Source organism: Brachyhypopomus gauderio, chromosome 5 (assembly GCF_052324685.1).
Source record: "Brachyhypopomus gauderio isolate BG-103 chromosome 5, BGAUD_0.2, whole genome shotgun sequence".
NCBI classification, from domain to species: Eukaryota; Metazoa; Chordata; class Actinopteri; order Gymnotiformes; family Hypopomidae; genus Brachyhypopomus; species Brachyhypopomus gauderio.
This window is the reverse complement of record NC_135215.1, coordinates 15,742,603-15,765,102: the sequence shown is the minus strand read 5'-3', so window position 1 is coordinate 15,765,102 and position 22,500 is coordinate 15,742,603. Positions and strand designations below refer to the sequence as shown.

The 22,500-nt window shown below is 43.6% G+C and overlaps 2 protein-coding genes across 2 annotated transcripts in view; both read left to right on the top strand.

Moving 5' to 3' along the window:
• The window catches only part of LOC143513854 (DEP domain-containing mTOR-interacting protein-like), a 5,227-nt gene extending 4,032 nt beyond the window's left edge, over positions 1–1,195 (top strand). Inside the window, exon 5 of the mRNA XM_077004557.1 lies at positions 274–1,195. Coding sequence (XP_076860672.1) covers positions 274–402 — 129 coding nt within the window. The 3' untranslated portion in view covers positions 403–1,195. The remainder of the gene's footprint in view (positions 1–273) is intronic.
• A 4,550-nt stretch (positions 1,196–5,745) lies between these two features.
• The window catches only part of col14a1b (collagen, type XIV, alpha 1b), a 60,113-nt gene continuing 43,358 nt past the window's right edge, over positions 5,746–22,500 (top strand). Inside the window, 8 exon segments of the mRNA XM_077006027.1 lie at positions 5,746–6,059; positions 6,535–6,644; positions 10,844–10,960; positions 13,536–13,679; positions 14,038–14,127; positions 21,111–21,266; positions 21,456–21,575; positions 21,686–21,850. Coding sequence (XP_076862142.1) covers positions 6,560–6,644; positions 10,844–10,960; positions 13,536–13,679; positions 14,038–14,127; positions 21,111–21,266; positions 21,456–21,575; positions 21,686–21,850 — 877 coding nt within the window. The 5' untranslated portion in view covers positions 5,746–6,059; positions 6,535–6,559.

The following is a 22,500-nucleotide window of genomic DNA, read 5'->3' as shown; positions in this document are numbered from 1 at the left end:
AGTAGTTCAGTGCCAGACCTAGACTGTGTTCAGTAGTTTTAGACATTACAGAACACTGTTCAGTAGCTTCGCATAGTAGCTTTGTCTACTGAGCCATCATTTCAAGTGTGGCCGAAAGCTAGGAGGTTTATTGAACTCAGTAAGTAACAAATGCTTTCACAGTGTGATTAAAGTTCATAATGTCTAAGTTGGGAATGAGGAACACAAATGTAGTTTAATCTCTGTGTGTGTGTGTGTGTGTGTGTGTGTGTGTGTGTGTGTGTGTGTGTTAAGGTGTGTCAATTCGTAGTATCTGTAAATGGACTGAATGTTCTGGAGATGGACTATAGGACAGTGAGTCACCTCATCCTTACTGGACCGCGTACCATCGTCATGGAGGTCATGGAACCACTTGACCACTGAGGATGCTACTGAAGGAGTAACTCTGAAATGATCATAGCCCCATATTCCAGTTGGCTGTAAGGCACTGGAATGATTGCAGCAATTTTCTCTAAGTCTAGCATAACATCTCAGAAAACTACGTAATGAATTTGACGTGCAGAAACAATGTAGTTGCAGAACAATAGCAAAATGTCTCAACACCATCTATTGTGAACAGCTCAACATGCACAATGATAGCTGGGGCTGCTCCATGAAAGAAAGTTGCTCCAGTGTTAGACGTGACTCTGCTTGTCAACAAACACCTTTGTATAGAGAGACATAGAGTTCACTACACTGTTATAAAGTTTACTTTGACCTATTTGAGTGTGAAGATGTTAAACACAGGATACTAAACACTTGAATATTTGCCATCTTTTCTCAGTTGTCTTCACCATCGTCAAAGTAGACAGATGTTGAAAAAAAAGATCCTCTGAGCAGTGACGTGAACCAGGGTTGACCTTTATTCAGTTTGACCTTTATTCAGTTTCTCTGTAGTGTACTGCATACTTCTCAGTGCAGGTCAAATGTAGGTCGTTATTACTATTTTTATTATTAGTTATATTATATGGCACCTTGGTCAACCCCAAGGATGCTCTATATAAAGACATCAGCTTTTACAATCAAATAACACACATTCAAAGTCATACATGGTGAAAACTGTGTGGGGTTTCACAGGGTGGGTTGTTACCATGTGGGGTCACAGGGAGGGTTGTTACCATGTGGGGATTCACAGGGAGGGTTTTATACGTGTGGGGTTTCACTGGGAGGGTTGTTAACGTGTGGGGTCAAAGGGAGGGTTATATACGTGTGGGGTCACAGGGAGGGTTATATACGTGTGGGGTCACAGGGAGGGTTGGTAACATGTGGGGTGACAGGGATGGTTGCTACCATGTGGGGATTCACAGGGAGGGTTGTTAACATGTGGGGTCACAGGGAGGGTTGTATACGTGTGGGGTCACAGGGAGGGTTGTATACGTGTGGGGTCACAGGGAGGGTTGTATACGTGTGGGGTCACAGGGAGGGTTGTATATGTGTGGGGTCACAGGGAGGGTTGTTAACGTGTGGGGTCACAGGGAGGGTTGTATACGTGTGGGGTCACAGGGAGGGTTGTATACGTGTGGGGTCACAGGGAGGGTTGTATACGTGTGTAAATGGTAATTTTAGGAGAAAATATGTTTCCTTTCGTTCATCATTTGTATATGGATCCCTCTGATAAAGCCTTGGTCTTTGGCCACCCCTTGAAAAAAAAGTCTAGCTCCTCCACTGGTTTCATGGTAGAGCAGTCGTATGTGATTGTGTGTTTCTGGTATGCAGTCACATTCTCTGATCTGCCTTTGTCAAACGTATGCAATGAATTTTCTCATAACTTCTAATGAATCACCAACCACAAAAGTTAATAATGAACTGATGAATTGATGCTGTATTTTTTATTTGATAAACTATATGTATCAAAACATTTTCCCATGTGTGCTCTTAAAATAAATTACTTACATAAAATACAACTTTTGTTTAAATTTTCACTATTCTCACTGAAAGTGAAAAAACAAATTGATTTGTTTTTTTTCCAATATTTTTCCCCAAAACATGTAGTAGTTTAAGATTGTTTAAATAAAAGTTTTGTCTCGTATTAATAAATATAACTTGAATCAGAGTCAGAAACTCGAATGCAGAAGCAGTAATGGGATACGAGCACGTGACTACTGTAAACACTAGATGGCAGCACGCGCGCGCTACAGTTCTATTTAAGTTGTTTTCACGAAGCCAGAGATTCAAACGATTACACACATTCCTTATTCAGTTTCTAGTAGACGCAAATCGTTTTCATTCTGCGAAGGTGCATCATCTAAACTAAGCTTATTAAATTAGTTGCAATTATTTTAATATGGTCTCAGGGAGTGTGTTTCTAGTTGTTCTGTAGTATAACTGTAGTTATATTTGTAATTATTAAAATACCACTGAGCTCATACATACATTTTTATTTATTAGAGAACAGATCTGAAGCCTTTTGATGTTTGATGTTTCCCTTACTTCATTCACCAATCTCAGCAATCACAAGATAAGTGTATAAAGTCAGCTGTAGTCAGTGGTTTTTATTTCGTATTGACCTGGCCTATTATGTTTCAGCATGTTGGTATATAAGTATAAAGTGTAAAGTATGCATGTACATAGTATCAATGGTCAAACAGCAGAAGAGGTCCATAGTAATGGAAGTAAGATATAATAACATCAGTAACAAGCAACACAAAAATGCTCAAGAAATCCCAAGGGCTGAGAAAAGAAGCAGACATTATGTGTAAAGTGAAAGCACCAGTGGTTCCTGTGGTAACTGGAGTGTCAGTGGCTGTGACCCCCAGCAGCTGTAATGGCAAAGCTAACCATGTGCTTTAAGAAAGCCACAGTAAGCTGTGCCAACATGGCTGAAACAAAGCACAAAATCTCAAGACTTTGGTGTTCGAAAACACACCTGAAGAACACACCTGGAGAATACATCTGAAGAATACACCTGAAGAACACACCTGAAGAACACACCTGAAGAATACACCTGTAGAACACACCTGAAGAACACACCTGGAGAATACATCTGAAGAACACACCTGAAAAACACAACTGAAGAACACACCTGAAGAACACACCTGAGGAACACACCTGAGGAACACACCTGGAGAATACATCTGAAAAATACACCTGAAGAACACACCTGAAGAACACAACTGAAGAACACACTTGAAGAACACAACTGAAGAACACACCTGTAGAACACACTCGAAGAACACACGCGAAGAAGACACCCAAAGAACACATCTGAAGAACACACCTGGAGAATACATCTGAAGAATACACCTGAAGAACACAACTGAAGAACACCCCTGATGAATACACCTGAAGAACACACCTGTAGAACACACCTTAAGAACACACCTGAAGAATACACCTGTAGAACACACTTGTAGAACACACCTGAAGAATACACCTGTAGAACACACTTGAAGAATACACCTGAAGAACACACCTGAAGAATACATAGAAAGGTATAGAAACCTGTAGAAAGGTATTGAATGGTCAATACGAGGAGCATTTCTGTTCCTGCCAAGGTATATGTATTTACTGTGTGTAATATGTTTTTGTCACTGAACAGACTTCAGTGGGGACATGACCTGTTTAATTAAGACACTTATCTTACCCAAAAATCAAATTTATGTGCATTTGCCACTGTGCTTGATTCGATTCTATACTTGTGCACACTTGCACAGCATGTCACCACAAACCCATGTGAGTGGACAAGAATCTCCAGTTCTACTACTGCTGATAGAGGTGTGATGGTACTGAGAGACTGTAACCCACTGTTCTGATTCAGTAAACACTAGAGACCTTCTACCAGTCCACTAAACACTAGTGACCTTCTACCAGTCCACTAAACACTAGTGACCTTCTACCAGTCCACTAAACACTAGTGACCTTCTACCAGTCCACTAAACACTAGTGACCTTCTACCAGTTCACTAAACACTAGTGGACCTAGTGACCTTCTACCAGTTCTCACACATGTGTTTGTAGGAATACAGGCACAATCTCCTGATATATATCATGGTGGCAGGCATGACCAAGCCAACGTCACCTCACAGGAGCTCAGACGCCAGAGGCACATTGTAATGGGACATTACAGCTAAATGCACTTCATTCTGTAACTCAATAATATACTGAAAAATGCACGAGACTCTCCATTTCAGAAAGCACAGCGTGAGGACAATTTTAATCTAACAGTATGACCTTTTGAACAAACTGTTTTATGTTTTTTGCTACTTAACTTTAAATGTTGCCTCAAGGTTAGACTCGCTCTCTCTCACACACACATATACAAGTACACATACACACACACACACACACACACACACACACACACACACACACACACACACACACACACACACACAAACTGGTACACACACACACACACACACACACACACACACACACACACACACACACATGCACACACACACACACACACACACACACACACACACACACACACACACACACACACACACACACACACACCTTTTTCCCTGGTCAAGTGGGAAAGCCAGGGATGGGATTTATGGAGCACTGTTCCCACTTTGTCGTGGCTGTGACCCAGTTGTCATGGTGATGACGACTGACACATTCCTCTGCGCCTCTTGGCCTGTTCAGGCACATCTAACATGGCTGACATAGAGACAGAGCAAGAGAGAGAGGGGGAGAGAGAGACAGAGAGAGGGGGAAGAGAGAGAGTGAAGGAGAGAGAGAGGGGGGAAGAGAGAGTGAAGGAGAGAGAGAGAGACCCTGTTCCACAGCCTGCGGGTACATATGGGAGTGCCACTTACACAACTCTGTGGGTACAGTGTAGGAAGCTCCTGTACATTCCTGTGATCCACACACACAACACTGGCAGCTTTTCTGGAGATTCAGTGAATCAGGGAATTTGTACAAATGTTAGGAAAGTTTGGACTGTCTTCTAACAGAAGGACCATAATACATAATACAGGGAGTGTTTTTTTTGCAAGAACCAATTCCATCTCCTCTGATGTTATGATGTTATTGTACATTACGCGGAGTTTAGTAGTTTAATCTGGGACACCAGAGTTTACTGGACAGCCAAATCTAACCCTTCAGCTTTATGTTATTTGCTAAGCGATAATAAATGTTCCGTAATATCAGTCAAGCGGTACTGACCTGTCAAGCAAGACTGAAGGTGTTGAGCTCATCATTCTGGTTATTATTTTATTATTCAGAATAATCGTTCATATATAAACAACATTTATATATATATATATATATATATATATATATATATATATATATATATATAGGCCTAAATATACACACATATTTTACTGACTGTTCTAAAACCTCAAGCCAACGATCATACAATGGCATGTTCTGTAATTTTATAAAATGCATCTTTAAATTTGACATTGGCACTGATCTTGTGGAATGTTCTAGGTTGCACTATGAGCTCAGACGCAGTGATGATTTGCGGATGGATGGAATGCGAAGAGACAGTCTCGCGCTACAGGTGTGCGAAGAACTGGCAGTGACCTTCAACCTGAACCCGCCTGCAGCGCGAAGGGACGTCACAGGAAATCCCTTCGAAATCTTGGAAATCTGGGATGGGTTACAACGTTTAAAGACTGTGTCTTTTATAAAACATAAATGGCAATTCGGAAAGACGCCTTTAAACTTTTGACAATCATTTCATTGTCTGAGATGGTTTAAGACGTGGAGAGGGGAGAGGGGGGGGGGGGGGTGCCCTGCGGAGCGCCCTGCGGAGCGATCTTAGAATTTAACCCCAATAGTGAAAGAGCAAGACGCACTCTTCAATCAGTGAAGGTTTCCTCGGGGTTGACAGTTTTCGCAGTAAGTCACGCCGCCCTGACTGGTCGCCTACAGAACTACTTCTTTCCCTCACACTACATTAAACGAGGTGAAGGAATGAATAGCTGGAGGGATGGGTGAATGAATAGTGAGCTTGCAGCGCGAGATACACCCACCTTCACATGCCTGAACTGAGGAGGCGCGAGCTGTGAATAGTTTGCGCGAGGTGAAGACAAGGCTTGCAGGAATCACTGAGGGGCAAAACCGACACGAGGATAAAAGGAGGTACGATATTTTTGTATTTAACGTTTATCGGTTAAATTCTTCAAAACACCGTCTTTCAGTCGCGCCTAAACAAATGTCTGACTTCAGCACAGTTGAATTGGGTCGAAAATTCAGATGTCATTTAAACGCATCTTTCAGTGTTCTCTATAAAAAAGTCAATTTATTAAGGAAGACATATTTGTTGCATTGGAAAACCGTTTATGTTATTAGTTTCTAACTAAACAAATGCAACCCACTTTCACAGCTTTCTTCAATCCATGTCAATATTGTTGTAGACGTGCTGTAAACATCAAGCCCAAAAAACAAAGAGGGTGATTTTCATTAGCAAAAAAGGGTCTTTTTTAATTAGATAAGTTACGTTGAAAAGTGGTTTCGACTTTTTAACATTTTTGTTACTTGATTGATTTGATTATTTCTATGTGTATTTGATGAATTTGATTATTCATACATGTGTTTGTTTGTTTTTGTATCGCAGCTTGCGCCCCACAGTAAACGGGAGGATGCACGCGCGCGGCGTCAGGGTACTTAGTGCACTCTTCTTCTTGGCACTAACGTCACTGTTTTCCAAACCAGCACAAGGCGAAGGTAAAACCCTGTTACGTCGCCTCTCTGCACTTCACAAGGCTCGCGTTCTGCCGCATTGTTGTGCATCCAGTTTTTAGTGAAGCTTGAGTAAAGAGTGCTCCTTAAACGTAGCATTTGCGCCTGCGCGCTAAATTCTCCATTAAGGAAGACTGGTAAATGATACAACGAAGCTGGACTTTTCCTACAGGGCATCACTGTGAGTGACAGTAACAGGAGCCCTTTGGTTATGAGAGTAATGTATGCTGAGCCCAGAGATCCCCATAAGCATTGCTGCAGTTAATTAATAGTCGCAGGACTGAGCCACACTGTGATTACATGGCATTTGATTTTAGATGTTCTTTCTTACATGTTCTACCTATTCCTATTCAAACATGCACAGTTTTAGTTTTTAACACTTTTTTTTCCCCACAGCTTTGGTGCTCATGCAATAGATTAATTATATTCTCAAACATTTTTGTACATGACCTGAGGTAAATTTTGTCCTGTGTAAATTTTACACAGGATCCAGCTGCTTACTAATGGTTCACTACTCTCACAGTCTCAAAGCATTCCACTGAAATGCTGTCTGACATTAACTTTGAAACTTTCAGACCAGACAATGAAGCTGAATCACTTTACCCTTCACCTGAGGTTTTCATTGGTCATTGGTTTCAGTGGTATAATTTAAAGGTCATTGGGACTGAGCAGCTGTCCTGTCCCACGGATGTCCCGTTGGGACGGTCCTCACACAGGGAGCTGTCTAACCTGGAGTGTGTTGAGACGTGAGCAGACGTGAGCAGACGTGTTCCACTTAAGACACCTTGTCCACCAGCACACATGCACATCCTCACTGAAACTGCACGTCTGGCACTATGTTTTATCTGGTCTCTGCAGTTTTTTTTCATTGCTAAAATAAAATATTTCCCTAAAACAATATTTAAAAGTGATATCAGGAGCTGAAACTGCCATTCAGGTTAGGGCTGTGAAACGCCACAGCGTGTTTGTGTGGACCAGAACATTCTGAGATGACATCCTCAGAAATGTGGTTTGTGTATGATCTTCTGGAGGCCTGATGTGTGGGCAGTCCCATCATGCAGTGCTGTTGCAGTAGTTCTCAGTGGGACGTGGATGCCTTCACTGACACCGCCTCTGGTTTGAAGGCTCTCTCTCACGGCACTTGTTCAGCGTTCATGTCTGGATCACTGCAACTGGAAAGGCTTACACTTCATTATCGCTGGTGCAGCTTGTGGAAACGACTAAAATAGTATTCGCTGACCTTCAGATCTGTCATCTTATCGATGTTCTCGCATGCTCTTATGGAGCAAATGTGCTCTGTATTGTGCTTAATAGGCGCTGTAATTAAACCTTCTTAGATCATTGATGTTACCCAGCTTTCCCTGCAAAGGTCTCGCCCTGATTGGTTCTTTCATGTGTCTTCCTGCCTACGCATCACCACAATCTGAGAGAAGGCTCCAATTTCTCTGTGGACAAGAGCAACAATGCAGGCAGCAATCTAACATCCAGAAGACAGAATGCCAGGGAACAGGAAGAGAGCATTCTCTCTGCCTGGTGCTGGTCCGCAGTGTAATGTTTACACATCGAAGTGACAGTTTTATTAAAGTCCCAGACCTCAATTTTATATTTGACAATATCACCTGGGCCAGCTGAGACATAGCAGTGAAATCAGACCCCATTTGTGAAGGGAGTTTTCGCTTCTGGTGGACTGACTCACCACAAACCGAACACCCACTAGAACGGGCTCTTTGCATATGATGTGTGGTACTTAGTTTGAACCCAAACACCTAGTGGGCAGAATTCTGCCTAGTGTTGCTAGTGTGTTTGAAGCCCAGACCAGCACTAACTATGCCAGAATTAATTTGGATACTTAAAAAAAAGCAACAGCATTCTACTCTACAATATCTGTCTGTACTTTTTGGTCACAGAAATCCAGTAAAGATTACTAAGGCAATCAATAAAAACACACCTTTGTTTGTTTACAACAAGCTCTTAAATTCCCTTGTTTCACTGAGTTGCAGTACTTATGATGTTGCTCAGTGAAGCAGTTTGGCTGGGTCTCCTGTGTAACGCAGACATTCACGCTGGCCCCCAGACCATACAAGTGACTGTTCATTATTATTTAATTTTACTTCGTTGTATAGTAACAGCTGGAGTTCACTTTAAGCGACTAGGTCTAGCAAGTATGAATGTTTGCATTAAAGTGTGTCAACAAAACCAGTATTACAACAGTCATGTGCTTATAGCATACACTATGACTGACCGGGATATGCATTCTCAAAATGTAAACTCAAAATGTGGCTTCACACTAAATAAATTCCACAAAATGTCCACATTATAAAATCAGATTCATTTTCTTGTTGTTGTTTTAGCATTACCTTGGTTGCCATACATTTTGAGTTCATTGAAAGTGAAGTACTAAGATAGAATGGTAAACACAGATTACTGTGTTGTATGAGCAACACTGGTACATATACAAGTAGAATTAACAAAAGAGGAAAACGTACAACATCTAAATCTTTTACAGTAGTGTGAAATGTGCCCGGTCCAGTGTGTGACTGCTATACTCTACAGCACTCGCCTGATTATTTAGCCCAATTCACACAGTCCGACCTGAGTGAGACCAGGACGGCCATGTTCCCTCAGTGCTGGGGGCAGTAAGAAACACGTGGAAAAGACACAAAGAGAAACACATGCAGTCGGACTGAACTGCACTTGTAGCCCCCCCGTTCCAAGAAGAGAGACCTTCATTTGACACAAAAGCCCTGCAGAGAGCCCCCTGCCCAAGAGTTAAGGTTGGTGTGCCTGGTTGGTGTATTTCTATACAGTACTTGATTTGATGCTTCCTTCTGAATGCTGATGTGGGCAGTAGGTAGTCTAATCTTGGACTGTTCTTTGCACACCTCCGCCGCTGACTGCTGTGAGAGTGTGTAAAGAACCGCACCTGACTGGCTTTGGCTTGCTAACCGAGACACAAACACAACAGTGAGTTTGTGGGAATGAAGTGCTGCATATAGTTGGAGGTCACACGTAGTGTAGTGGTTTGGTTTAGACCTGAATGTGTGTGTGCTTGCACGTGTGTGTGTGGTTGCATGTGTGTGTGTGTGTGTGTGTGTATGCGTGCATGGGTGTGTACGTGTGTTTATATGTGTGCTGGGATTGGTTTGGTTTGCGTGTGGTTGCATGTGTGTGTGTGTGTGTGTGTGTGTGTGTGTGTGTGTGTGTGTGTGTGTGTGTGTGTGTGTGTGCACGTGCATGGGCGTGTGTGTGTGCATTTGTGTGTGTGTGTGTGTGTGTGTATGCGTGTGTGTGTGCGCGCACGTACATGGGTGTGTGTGTGTGTGTGTGTGTGTGTGTGTGTGTGTGTGTGTGTGTGTGTGTGCGTGTGTGTGTGCGTGTGTGTGTGTGTGTGTGTGTGTGTGTGTGTGTGTGTGTGTGTGTGTGTCGTGTGTGAGTGTGTGTTTGTGTGTGTTGGGATTGGTTTGGTTTGGCTGGTGGAGCTGGAGGGACGTGATAATCTGACTGCTGAATGTGGTCCCCCTGTCTCTATATAACATGTCTCCATTTTTCTCACCATGACAGGAATAGACACAGTGAAGCCTATTCCCGAGCCTTTATCTTTCCTCTCTCACACCTCTTCTGGTTTAGGTCAAATTCTGGTTTTCAGTCTTTCACCTGTGACTGAAATAATGATCTGAACTCATTACTAACCCAAAGTTTGACTAGAAATGTACTTGTCTGGAAGGACAAGTCTAGAACTCTTTGTGAGATCTGTGGTTTCTCAGACCTCTGCTTCTCCTTGTAGAGGTTGGAGAGACACAGATGGAGATAAATGTCGTATCTCTCTGTAGACGGAACTTAGACAAATGAAGCAACCAGTCAAACTCATTTCCTTTATCATGGACATAACTGGTACAAACCAGAGCATGTTTGCTTTGCAGTTGATAAGCAGTTGCCTGACTCTCATCCATTGTAACACCGGTTTTTAAACATTGCTTATATCCACCTGCAGACTGAGCAGGTATGTAACCTCTTGTGTGTGTGTGTGTGTGTGTGTGTGTGTGTGTGTGTGTGTGTGTGTGTGTGTGTGTGTGTGTGTGTGTGTGTGTGTGTGTGTGTGTGTGTATGTGTGTGTGTGTGTGTGTGTGTGTGTGTGTGTGTGTGTGTGTGTGTGTGTGTGTGCGCGCGTGTGCATGTGTGTGCAGTGCCTGCTCCGAGAAGACTGCGCTTTAAGGAGTTAGGTTCAGGCACGCTCAGTGTGTCCTGGAAAGAGCCAAAAGGAACGTTTGACAGCTACAGGCTCATCTACAGCTCTGGCTCAGGTAAGAGTGCTGATTGGCTGCTGACTTGTGGTTCCCGCTCTTTTTCACAAGTTGGTGACTGTAATCTGTGTGTTTAATCTGCTGATGGAACAGCAAGAAGTTTTACACAAGCAAGTATCTTTCTGAAACATAAGTACTTGTTTCATGTTTACCTGTGTTTGTATGAATTTCTAATAGCCAATTTAATTTTGTAATAGTGTTAAACAAATTCTAACAAAATCTGAAAATGCTAGACTTGTTTATTTGTCATCTTTTTAGACAACCCCCACACACACCATATGGTTATCATTTAAATTCCTAAGTGTAGTTAGTTTGTTTATCTGAGGTGAAAACTCTAAAAAATCCTCCTCTGATTAACCTCTGATCCTCCTGAGCTAAATATGCAGCAGTTGTAAGAGTTTGCTGTTTCACACATCCTTGTGATTATAGATTAGCAGGAACAACCTCAGACCTCTCTTTCTCCCTCTCTCCTTCTCTCTCTCCTTCTCTCTCTTGCCCTCTCTGTCTACGTGAGTTTACAATCCTGCTTTGTACAGTCAGCGCAGTTCTATAACTTCTGTGACAGATGGCATCCTTATCAAAACTGTTCAGAGCTTTTTAAAAAAATTGGAGACACTGAACTGTAAAAACAATAAACAAAATTAATGAAAACAATTCAGAGACGTTGACATTTAGAAACAATGAACGCGATTATGGTATAACTGATGAGGCTCATCTAGAAGTAATTTAGTTTTAAACATGCAAATGTGTGTTAGAGCCGCGGTGCTTTGCTGTTGTCTCTCAGGTTTAGCTTCTGCTCCAGCTGTTCCTCTCTGGTTCCTCGTGAACTCTCTGCGAGACATATGCATGCACGCTCACCCCTGATCAGGTTTCACGTGGAAGATAAACCCGACTGAATATGTGCAGCGGCCGCCGTGTTAAGAAGTTTCATTATGGCTGTGAGATCATCGGCCAAACCTAGTAATCAGAAATTTATTATTTCATGCTAAACGAGATTCTCACCATAAGATTGAGGACGTTTAATAGGCCTTTTTACTAATGGGAAGAGATGATAATTTAATCTAAACCATTCTTCTTCTTCTTCTTATTATTATTATTATTATTTTTAATAATAATAATAATAATAATAATAATAATAATAAATAAACTCATTTATCTGTAGGTTTTTTTCTCAGTCTTTTGAGTGAGAGTGTGAGTGTAAGTGCGTGAGTGTATGAGTGAGTGTGTGAGTGCGTGAGTGGAGGAAACAAGGGAGAGAGAGAGATTATGTAGATGAACAGGATGAGAACGTGGGGGCTTTGCACACTTGCTGCCTTCTCTTCAGCTGTACCCACATCATCATCATCATCATCATCATCATGTCACCTCTCCTAAAGCACTGGGTCACCCACATGGTTACACTCACTCCTATTGTGTCTGGCTCCATCTGTTGGTCCCTCCCCGTGACTTCTTGATTTAATTATGTCTGGACCCACCTGCCTGAAATGTGCGTAACTCTGCTTTTTGCCCGTATGTTGCCAGAGTGGGAAGGTTGTGTGGTTGAGTGTGTGCTAACGCAAGGTTCTTCACCTCCAGTGTTTTCCCTTCATAATGTGTCTGACACAGCTAATGAGGTGGTGCTTGTTAGAGCTGAGGATACACTAAGACCGTCCTGAATCTCAAGCTTTCGTCTGGCTGGTCTACAGGAATTCGTGCCAGCCAGTTCTTGTTTCTGACCAATCGGCTGCTTCCGATGCGCAGTGGGGACATTTCATTTGATGACGACGAATCAAATGCAAATGCAGAGTGTAGGAATGAAAGCACGAATGGGGGCTGGTGGCTGAACCTCGGCCCACTGTGTTGGGGTTATTCTGGGAACGCTCTGAAAGCGGACAATGGCGAGGTCTGGCTGGAAACTGGAGATAAGGTGCTTTAGGAGCGTGGACACGTGAGCGGTCTCTCCTGTGGGGACTGATGGGGTGTGTTTGTGCAGATGAACCAGTGTAGACCCTGTGATATGCAGGATAGCTTGCAGGATAGTGCTGTCACACTGCCGGCTTTGAATTTGAGAAACATGAACTGCTGACATTACAGTAACACCTGTTACATCAACACTGAAGAGCTTGCATAAAAAAAATCTGCTTTGATTTTCATGCTTAGACTGGTGGGCGTTATTAAGGTTATTAAGGTGTAAGGTGGTTATTAGTGGAATGTTAGAATAATCCAATGAACTTGACGGGGATATCTGACAAAGACAGACTGATATTTGCACAGTTCATGCCACCTGTTTGCAGCTGAATTTGTCAGTGCATTGTGTTTGGACACGTGCACCTGCCTGTCCAAAGGTGGAACAGCACTGTGCACATTCTGACCTGGTTCTGACCTGACCTTCTTTTGACCTGACCTTTTGACCCGTTCCCTGCACATCGATTAGTAGATTTGAGTGCACAATCACCCTGGCTGTTGGAGGTCTCTGTTATTAAAGGGCGGAGGTGTTGGGGGAGGCGTGGCCGGCGACAACCCCCCCAAACCCCCACCCAGTTTCTGAGCCCCAGGCTGCTGACATCTCACCTGTCTCCCTGTGTCTCACCTGCAGGAGGACACGAGACAGAACTCCGACTCACCAAGGAAGAGACCAAAGCTGTGATTACTGACTTTGACCCCAGTAAGGAGTACGCCTTCAAGGTCATGACCCTCAGTGGCTCCCAGCAGAGTAAACCATTACTAGGCACTTATAAAGGTAAGGATGTCATGGTCTACCATTGTTACTATGAGTGTAAATCTTGGCTGCGGAATATACGACATGCACCTAATGTGTTTATAGCTGATGCAGTAACTGCAGTGCTGTTGGCCGCCTCATCCTGCACCAGCTCTACTGAAACTCCTCGTTTTTGTGAGGAGTTTGTGTAGACAATGATTGTTTTGAAGTGGTATTTAATAAAAACATTTATGATAAATATGTACAGTTATGGTGTGTATTGGTGTGCTTTAGATGTTAAATGAATATTTATATCATAGCATTTATTGGCAAATTATTTTATGACTTACTGTAATGTTGTTGTGTTAGCATAATATAAATAATATTCACTGACCCCCAGCGCCCAGGTCAGAGGTGAGTGGCAGAGGTCCGCAGACGCACACTGAGAGTCAGAACAGTGAGCCTGAACAGGGCAACGAGATCAGCAAAGGTAAGGTCAAATGTCAGAGGTCACCTCACGGGCAGCTATAGTGTGTGTGTATGTGTGTTGTACTGCTGATGTGTGTAATTGATATTAATTGATATGTTTAATCAATTGATATGTTTAGACAAATGTACATTGTTGGTGCATGATCATGTATTGTGCGTGTGTGTCTGTGTGTCTGTGTGTCTGTGTGCCTGTGTGTGTGTGTGTGTGTGTGTGTGTGTGTGTGTGTGTGTGTGTGTGTGTGTGTGTGTGTGTGTGTGTGTGTGTGTGTGTGTGTGTGTGTGTGTGTGTGTGTTTCATTGCATATTAACAGCGTGAGTAGCTCAGACATGTGATGTTCAGGTAGATCATAGGATTGTTATAAGTGTTACCACCTATAATACCTATTTGGAGCTTCAGAAAACCTTGTGAAGCCCCAGGCTGCCCCAGTGAGGGGCATCTGCCTGAGAGCGACCCACCTGTTGCCCCTGACAGTCTCATGAGAGAGACTTGAGGCAACAGCCTGGGGAGAAGTGTAGTACCTGGACTGGCCAGCAGGGGGTGGGGGTGCGTGTGCAGTACTGTATAACGACGGGATGAAAAGTGCTGAATTCTGTCTCTTCTGAAGCTGATCTTCATAAGTAGATCCATTATGAAATCCATTGCATGTTCTCCTAGGAGAACAACACTAATGTTCTGATTGATTAGCTTGGTGATGGAAGTTTATACAGATGAGACTAAGTATGTTCTTAGTTGAAAAGGACTTTCAGAGGTTAATCCATGTTCACAGTCAGTAGTTCAAGACAGCTTAATAGGACTCTGAATTGCCATTTATGATTTAAATGTAATGTTAATATTTAAATGAAATAGAGGCCACTTAAAAATTGACATTGTCTGTAATGAATTTTGGGGGATTTAAAGTAAGAGTTTTCCTATGCACAGTCTGATTTAGTCTAACAGTAGGCTTTGTGGTGCACATGTGTGAGATGAAAGGGCGTTTCTTGTGCAAAGGAAAGTGAACTTGAGGGGTTTTTTCAAGCTTCGTGAGGAGTCTGCTGTTGGTTTTGCATCAGTAGTTTAGAACTGTCACGTTTGGTCTTGTGGGCTCGATTTATAGATTGAGACGGAGTTGAAAGCTGGAATTCTGCTAGAGGCGTTTGGCCACGGTAACATGGCATTAGTGGGAGATGTGGTGCATGCGTGCGCTGTGTGTGTGTGTGTGTGTGTGTGTGTGTGTGTGTGTGTGTGTGTGTGTGTGTGTGTGTGTGTGTGTGTGCGTGCGTGCGTGTAGGTGTATTTGTGTATGTGTGTGTGTGGGTGTGTGTCTGTAAACTGTGAGAGCTGTCATTATGAAACAGCTGCAGGACTCTGAGAGGTCCACACAGAGCAGAGCTTCTGTGTAGATTCACCAAAGAGATAGTGTCTCCTTATCCCCTTGTCCAGGCAACAGAGAGGAGAGACGGAGCAGGGAGGGGGGGGTAGGGAGGGGAGAGAGGATGCAGGGGGAGGGGGGCAGGGAGGGGGGAGAGGAGGCAGGGGGAGGGGGGGGGTAGGGAGGGGAGAGAGAGGAGGCAGGGGGAGGGGGGTAGGGAGGGGAGAGAGGAGGCAGGGGGAGGGGGGGGGTAGGGAGGGGAGAGAGGAGGCAGGGGGAGGGGGGGGGTAGGGAGGGGAGAGAGGAGGCAGGGGGAGGGAGGGGAGAGAGGAGGCAGGGGGAGGGGGTAGGGAGGGGAGAGAGGAGGCAGGGGGAGGGGGGGGTAGGGAGGGGAGAGAGGAGGCAGGGGGAGGGGGGTAGGGAGGGGAGAGAGGAGGCAGGGGGAGGGGGGGTAGGGCGGGGAGAGAGGAGGCAGGGGGAGGGGGGGGTAGGGAGGGGAGAGAGGAGGCAGGGGGAGGGGGGGGGTAGGGAGGGGGGAGAGGAGGCAGGGAGAGGGGGGGTAGGGAGGGGAGAGAGGAGGCAGGGAGAGGGGGGGTAGGGAGGGGAGAGAGGAGGCAGGGGGAGGGGGGGTAGGGAGGGGAGAGAGGAGGCAGGGGGAGGGGGGGTAGGGAGGGGAGAGAGGAGGCAGGGGGAGGGGGGGGTAGGGAGGGGAGAGAAGAGGCAGGGGGAGGGGGGGGGGGTAGGGAGGGGAGAGAGGAGGCAGGGGGAGGGGGGTAGGGAGGGGAGAGAGTGGCGAGAGGGACTAAGGAAAATGGAACCCTGGGGGATAGGTCTGAGCCAGAGAGTGGAGGAGAGTGGGTGTGGTCCTGGGATGCAGTGGCCAGTGGGTGGAGTCTAGACATGAAAACACTGCTTGACAAAATGGGAAGGCAACCAGAATTAAAGCCTTATTACAGGTACTCCACAGCAGACGGGTTAAAGTGTAGCAGGGCCGATGCTTCCAGCCCGGTTTTACACACTCATGGCTAGTGCTGCTCCACACTCTGTGTCTCCGTGTCCCCATGTCCCTGTCTCCTCATTACTGCCATATTCTTGCTGAATTTTTTCAGAATGCTCATTTGGTCCTTCTCTCTCTCTCTCTCTCTCTCTCTCTCTCTCTCTCTCTCTCTCTCACTCTCTCTCTCACACTTTCTCTCTGTATTTGTCTCTCTATAACTCTCTCAATCTCTCTCTCACACACACACACACATACACACACACACACATACACACACACACACACACACACACACACACACACACATACAGACTCCCTTTGGGGCATACAGGTGTGCCATGGGTGTTGATTCCCCCTCTCCACCCATCTCTCTCTCTCTCTCTCTCTCTCTCACACAGAGCAAGACAGATATTATATACTAAAACCACAGTGTTAATAGACCACACACTTTCTCCTATACCTTTCGACAGCAACCTAGTTCACTATAGTCCCATGTCAACACAGAATGTGGTTGTGTTACTACATTTTTCATACGTTTAATGGAGACTTGATTTTGATGGTGGGCTGTTTGTTTTCAGAGGTAATATCAGAGGCAATATCAGAGGTAATATCAGAGGTAATATCAGAGGCAATATCAGAGGCAATATCAGAGGGAATATCAGAGGGAATATCTAATGACTGTAGCCTAGCCCTCAGATCAACTCAGGAGCTTATGGAAACAGCAAATGGGCTTATAGATGGAGCCAAACCTGAGAAACACACAAAACCTGCACACACACATACACACATATACACACACTCGTACGCTCGTACACGTTTGCACGCAGTCTGATGGGAGTTAGATGTTGCTAATTGTATGGTGTCATGAAGTCTAAAAAGTGTGTGAATGTGAACAGGATCTGATTTCCCACAGGTCTACATGACAATGTCTTTGTATTAGCACGTGTGTATGCGTTTGGGTGTGCGAAATAACAATTCACAAGTGAGTGTGCAGAACTGACAAGTATGCCTTTCTGTAAAAAGGTAAAGAGAAGGCGATTGATGTTCCCCACGTTTCAGCCCTGAAGCTTATCTCCCAGGAGCAGGCCGCCCTCTCTGCTCTGCAGGTGTCAGTCCTGCAGCACCACACCGTACGCTTAAACCAGACAGCTGGGGCTTTGGCCAGTGAGACATTTGCTGCGGAGATGAAGCTTTGCTTCCTCACACCCCCAATCATGAGCTCAGGGACAGCTTCAGCTCCTCCTCATGCTCAGGGACAGCTTCAGGTCTCCTCGTGCTCAGGGACAGCTTCAGGTCTCCTCGTGCTCAGGGACAGCTTAAGCTCCTCCTCGTGCTCAGGGACAGCTTCAGCTCCTCATCTTCCTCACTTAGCAGGACAACGTATGAGTGGTTCCTTAGTGCAGACTTCAGAGGTCATTTGGTTAAGTGTGAGTTTATGTAACGTGGTTGTAAACTGTAGTGTTAAAGTATTAAATGAGTGGCCCCTCTTTTGTAACATTAGCAAGAACGTTCAATAAGGAGTAAGGGGTTCAGATTTTTCCCAGACAGCCTTAAACCTCACCTTGACCTTGACAACTGCAGATTTATAACTGTCTCACCTTGACCTTGGCAACTGTATATTTATGGGAGACTCAGAGATGTAGTCATAAATTTTGGAAGAAGTGATTGAATGCCTTTTGTGTCAAAGGAAAACATAACAAACATAAATGAAACTAGCATAAACAAATAAAATTAACAAATGAAACTAACATAAAAGAAACAAACGAATGAAACTAACATAAACGAAACATAAATCAAGCTAACATAAACGAGTCGAGAACAGTGACAGGTTAGACGAGCGACAAACAATGACCAGCTGGGTAACTACGGAAACACGGGGCAGGATGGACAAGATAGTAAGAACAAAACAAAACACAGGTGAAACTCACAAGGGGCGGAGAAGTCTAATCAAAACAAAGACAAGAAATAGCATTTTCCATGGTGACAGGGACACTAGGGAGGGCCAACCATGAAACAAATCATCTCTATGTTTTAAATCTGACATGTTCCATCTGCATGGATACTCTCCACCTTCATGGTAATGTGTGTGTGTGTTTGTGGGTGTGTATGGGTGTGTTTTAGGGCTATGAGACATAGTGAAATATGTTCTATTGCTACATATAGCAACCATGCTATGCATTGTGCTATTCTAAAAATACAGTGGTGATTAATTGATGTGATGTGCAATAATAACAGTTCAAGATTCACTGTTCTGATTCATTGTTCATAATTCACTGTTCTGATACACTGTCCATGATTTCACTGTTCTGATACACTGTTCATGATTCACTATTCTGATTCACTGTTCAAGATTCACTGTTCTGATACACCGTTCGTGATTCACTATTCTGATACACTGTTCATGATTCATTATTCTGATACATTACACATGATTCACTATTCTGATACATTGCACATGACTCACTATTCTAATACACTCTTCAGGCATCTTAAGGGAAAGTTAATCGATTACTCAATGAACATATATCTTTGTGGGTAAAGATTTGAATGGTAGGAGAGGAAGGAGAACTGTCAGAATGGACAGGAACTGAGACACTGAGACAGGTGAGAGGAGAGAGTCAACATGACCAGACAGACCTTTAGTCCATCCATAGTGTGGGTAGACCTTTAGTCCATCCATAGTGTGGGTAGACCTTTAGTCCATCCATAGTGTGGGTAGACCTTTAGTCCATCCATAGTGTGGGTAGACCTTTAGTCCATCCATAGTGTGGGTGGACCTTTAGTCCATCCATAGTGTGGGTAGACCTTTAGTCCATCCATAGTGTGGGTAGACCTTTAGTCCATCCATAGTGTGGGTGGACCTTTAGTCCATCCATAGTGTGGGTAGACCTTTAGTCCATCCATAGTGTGGGTAGGCTGGGCTCATATTCCGTTCTGTAAAGGCTAAGACGACTGAAAAAGTAAGTATTTAAACAAAAAAAAAAAACAAAAAAGAAAAAGATATTAAAACAAGTTGCATATAGTTTTCTTTTTTATGTGGCTGCTAGTGAGTTCAGGTTCAGGTGAAATCATTTATGACAACATTTTTAACAGTGAGATAACAGCATTTTAACAGTGAGATGAAAGTATTTTTAACAGTGGGATAAGAATATTTTTAACAGTGGGATAACAGTATTTTTTACAGTGGGATAATAACCTTGTTAACTGTGGGATATCAACATTCTTAACAGTGGGGTAATAGAATTTTTACCAGTGGGATAACAGTATTTTTAACAGTGAGATGACAGTATTTTTTCAGTGGGATAATAACCTTGTTAACTGTGGGATATGAACATTTTAAACAGTGTAGTAATACAGATCTTGGCCAGAGCACTGTCATTCTGATTCATTATTCTGTTGTTGTTAAACTAAATGAGAAAAGTAGTCCCTTGATAAACCATTTTAATGAATTTTAATTAGTTTCTTCTCACCTCTAAAATACATTTTACAAAAATATTTGGCCTACTTTTTTGTTGGGAACAAAGTACGAATGAACTAGGGTAACAGGCAGGTAAAAATAGAACACTATCCTCGGTTATCTTAAACAAATAAGGGATTTTTCTGAGCACTCTTCACAGGACCAGTGTGTGTTGTGTGTTAAGCAGTGTCTGGAACCCGCAGGATCACAGCTGCTTTGTTTGGACTGGTATTGACAAGCTATGTTTGACAAGCAATCATGAATGAACTCATGATTTCAGTGGTGCTATGTTTAGCAGCACTGTAGAAGCACTATTTTTGAAAATATTTTATACACCAGTGTGTGTGTGTGTGTGTATGTGTATGCATGTGTGTGTGTGTGTGTGTGGGTGTGTATGTGTGTTTCTCAGACTGCTTTGCACTAAATTTATGATGAGCTTTGTTTTTGTTTGTTTTGTTTATAGGTTACAGTGTTCCAGAAGTCTCAAGGCATTGGAGCTCTCAAATGTATTAGTTAATTTTGATGTATTATCATTAAAAGGAGAAGAGGAGAAATGAAATGTGAAACTCTACAGGAAAATGATGAAACACAGTCCTGAGTAAAAAGTGTTAAATCCTAATTGTCTTTATGTGTTTTTTTTTTGATGCACATACTCACAAATGCATACATGCACACACATAAACACGTGCACGTACACACCCACACCCACACACACACACACACACACACACACACACACACACACACACACACACACACACACACCTTTAAATGCAGCTTTCATCAAACGTGATAAGATTGTTCACATAAGGGCGTGTCCTAGCAGGCTTGTTAACCCTTTAAATGCCTCTTTCCTCAATCTCTGCATTGGATTGTTTATCTCTCTTATGCTTTTTAGGAAAGTGTTCTCTGTTTCCATGGCATTGGAGTGAAACGAAGCACATATATTCATATTACATTTAACTGGTTTACCTAAAAAGAAAGGAACAAACACCATCACAGCATATAAAGCATTTAAAGCTAAATTTTGCCTTCAGCAACATAAGTCTGTGAAAACAGAACGTGTTGGCCTAATTTCTAAAGTGCATTTGCGAATTTCAGAAAATCAAGTTTTGTCCAGCCTTTCTCACATCTCCCTCTATCTCTCTGTCTTCTCTTTGTCTTGCTTTTTCTCTCATTAGTGGATGTGTTCACGTGTAAATCCCCAGCAATAGCTGACATTGTGATTCTGGTCGATGGCTCTTGGAGTATCGGCCGCATTAATTTCCGTCTGGTGCGCATGTTCTTGGAGAGCCTTGTATCAGCCTTCTCAGTCAGCTCAGGACAGACACGCATTGGTGAGCCCCACGGCCCTCTCTTCATCATCATCATCCTCACTGTTATCATTATCACTGAGAATTACACGTACATTGCAAAGCATTCACGCATAAAACCTTGTGTATGCGTGTGTGTGTGTGTGTGTGTGTGTGTGTGTGTGTGTGTGTGTGTGTGTGTGTGTGTGTGTGTGTGTGTGTGTGTGTGTGTAGGGTTGGCCCAGTACAGTGGAGACCCCAGGATTGAGTGGAATTTGAACACGTACTCCACTAAAGATGCTGTCATCAGTGCTGTGAAGAATCTGCCATACAAAGGAGGAAACACATTAACGGGTACACAAACACACACACACAAACACATATGCGTGCGCACATACAAGCTCAATACACTTTGTATCTTTTCTTTCTTTTATTTTCAACATTGTGTGTGTGTGTACTTACAGGTCTTGCTTTGATGTACATTCTGGAGAACAGCTTTAAGCCAGAGTCTGGGTCCAGGCCTGGTGTTGCAAAAATTGGAATTCTAATCACAGATGGGAAATCTCAGGATGATGTCCAGCGCCCTGCCGAAACCCTGAAAGAGGCGGGGATAGAACTGTTTGCCATTGGTATGGCGACCACAACACCAGCCAGCAGGCTTCACTCATGGCCACACCTCCTGAGACCCCTAACGAGCCTTGGGAAATTCTTATTAATTAATTAAAGTCTATGTTACAATATCTTGGATAAATGTCTGTATAAATAAATCTGTGGGGTATTGTGGGTTGGTATTGTGGGATGGTGTTGTAGGGTGGTGTTGTGGGGTGGTGTTGTGAGATAATGTTGTGTTGTGGGGTGGTGTTGTGAGATAGTATTGTATTGTGTGGTGGTGTTGTGGGGTGGTGTTGTGAGATAATGTTGTGTTGTGGGGTGGTGTTGTGAGATAGTATTGTATTGTGGGGTAGTGTTGTGAGATAGTATTGTATTGTGGGATGGTGTTGTGGGGTGGTGTTGTGAGATAGTATTGTATTATGGGGTGGTGTTGTGGAGTGGTGTTGTGAGATAGTATTGTATTGTGGGATGGTGTTGTGGGGTGGTGTTGTGAGAGTATTGTATTGTGGGGTGGTGTTGTGGGGTGGTGTTGTGAGAAAGTATTGTATTGTGGGGTGGTGTTGTGGGGTGGTGTTGTGAGATAGTATCATATTGTGGGATGGTGTTGTGGGGTGGTGTTGTGGGATAGTATTGTATTGAGGGGTGGTGTTGGGGGGTGGTGTTTTGA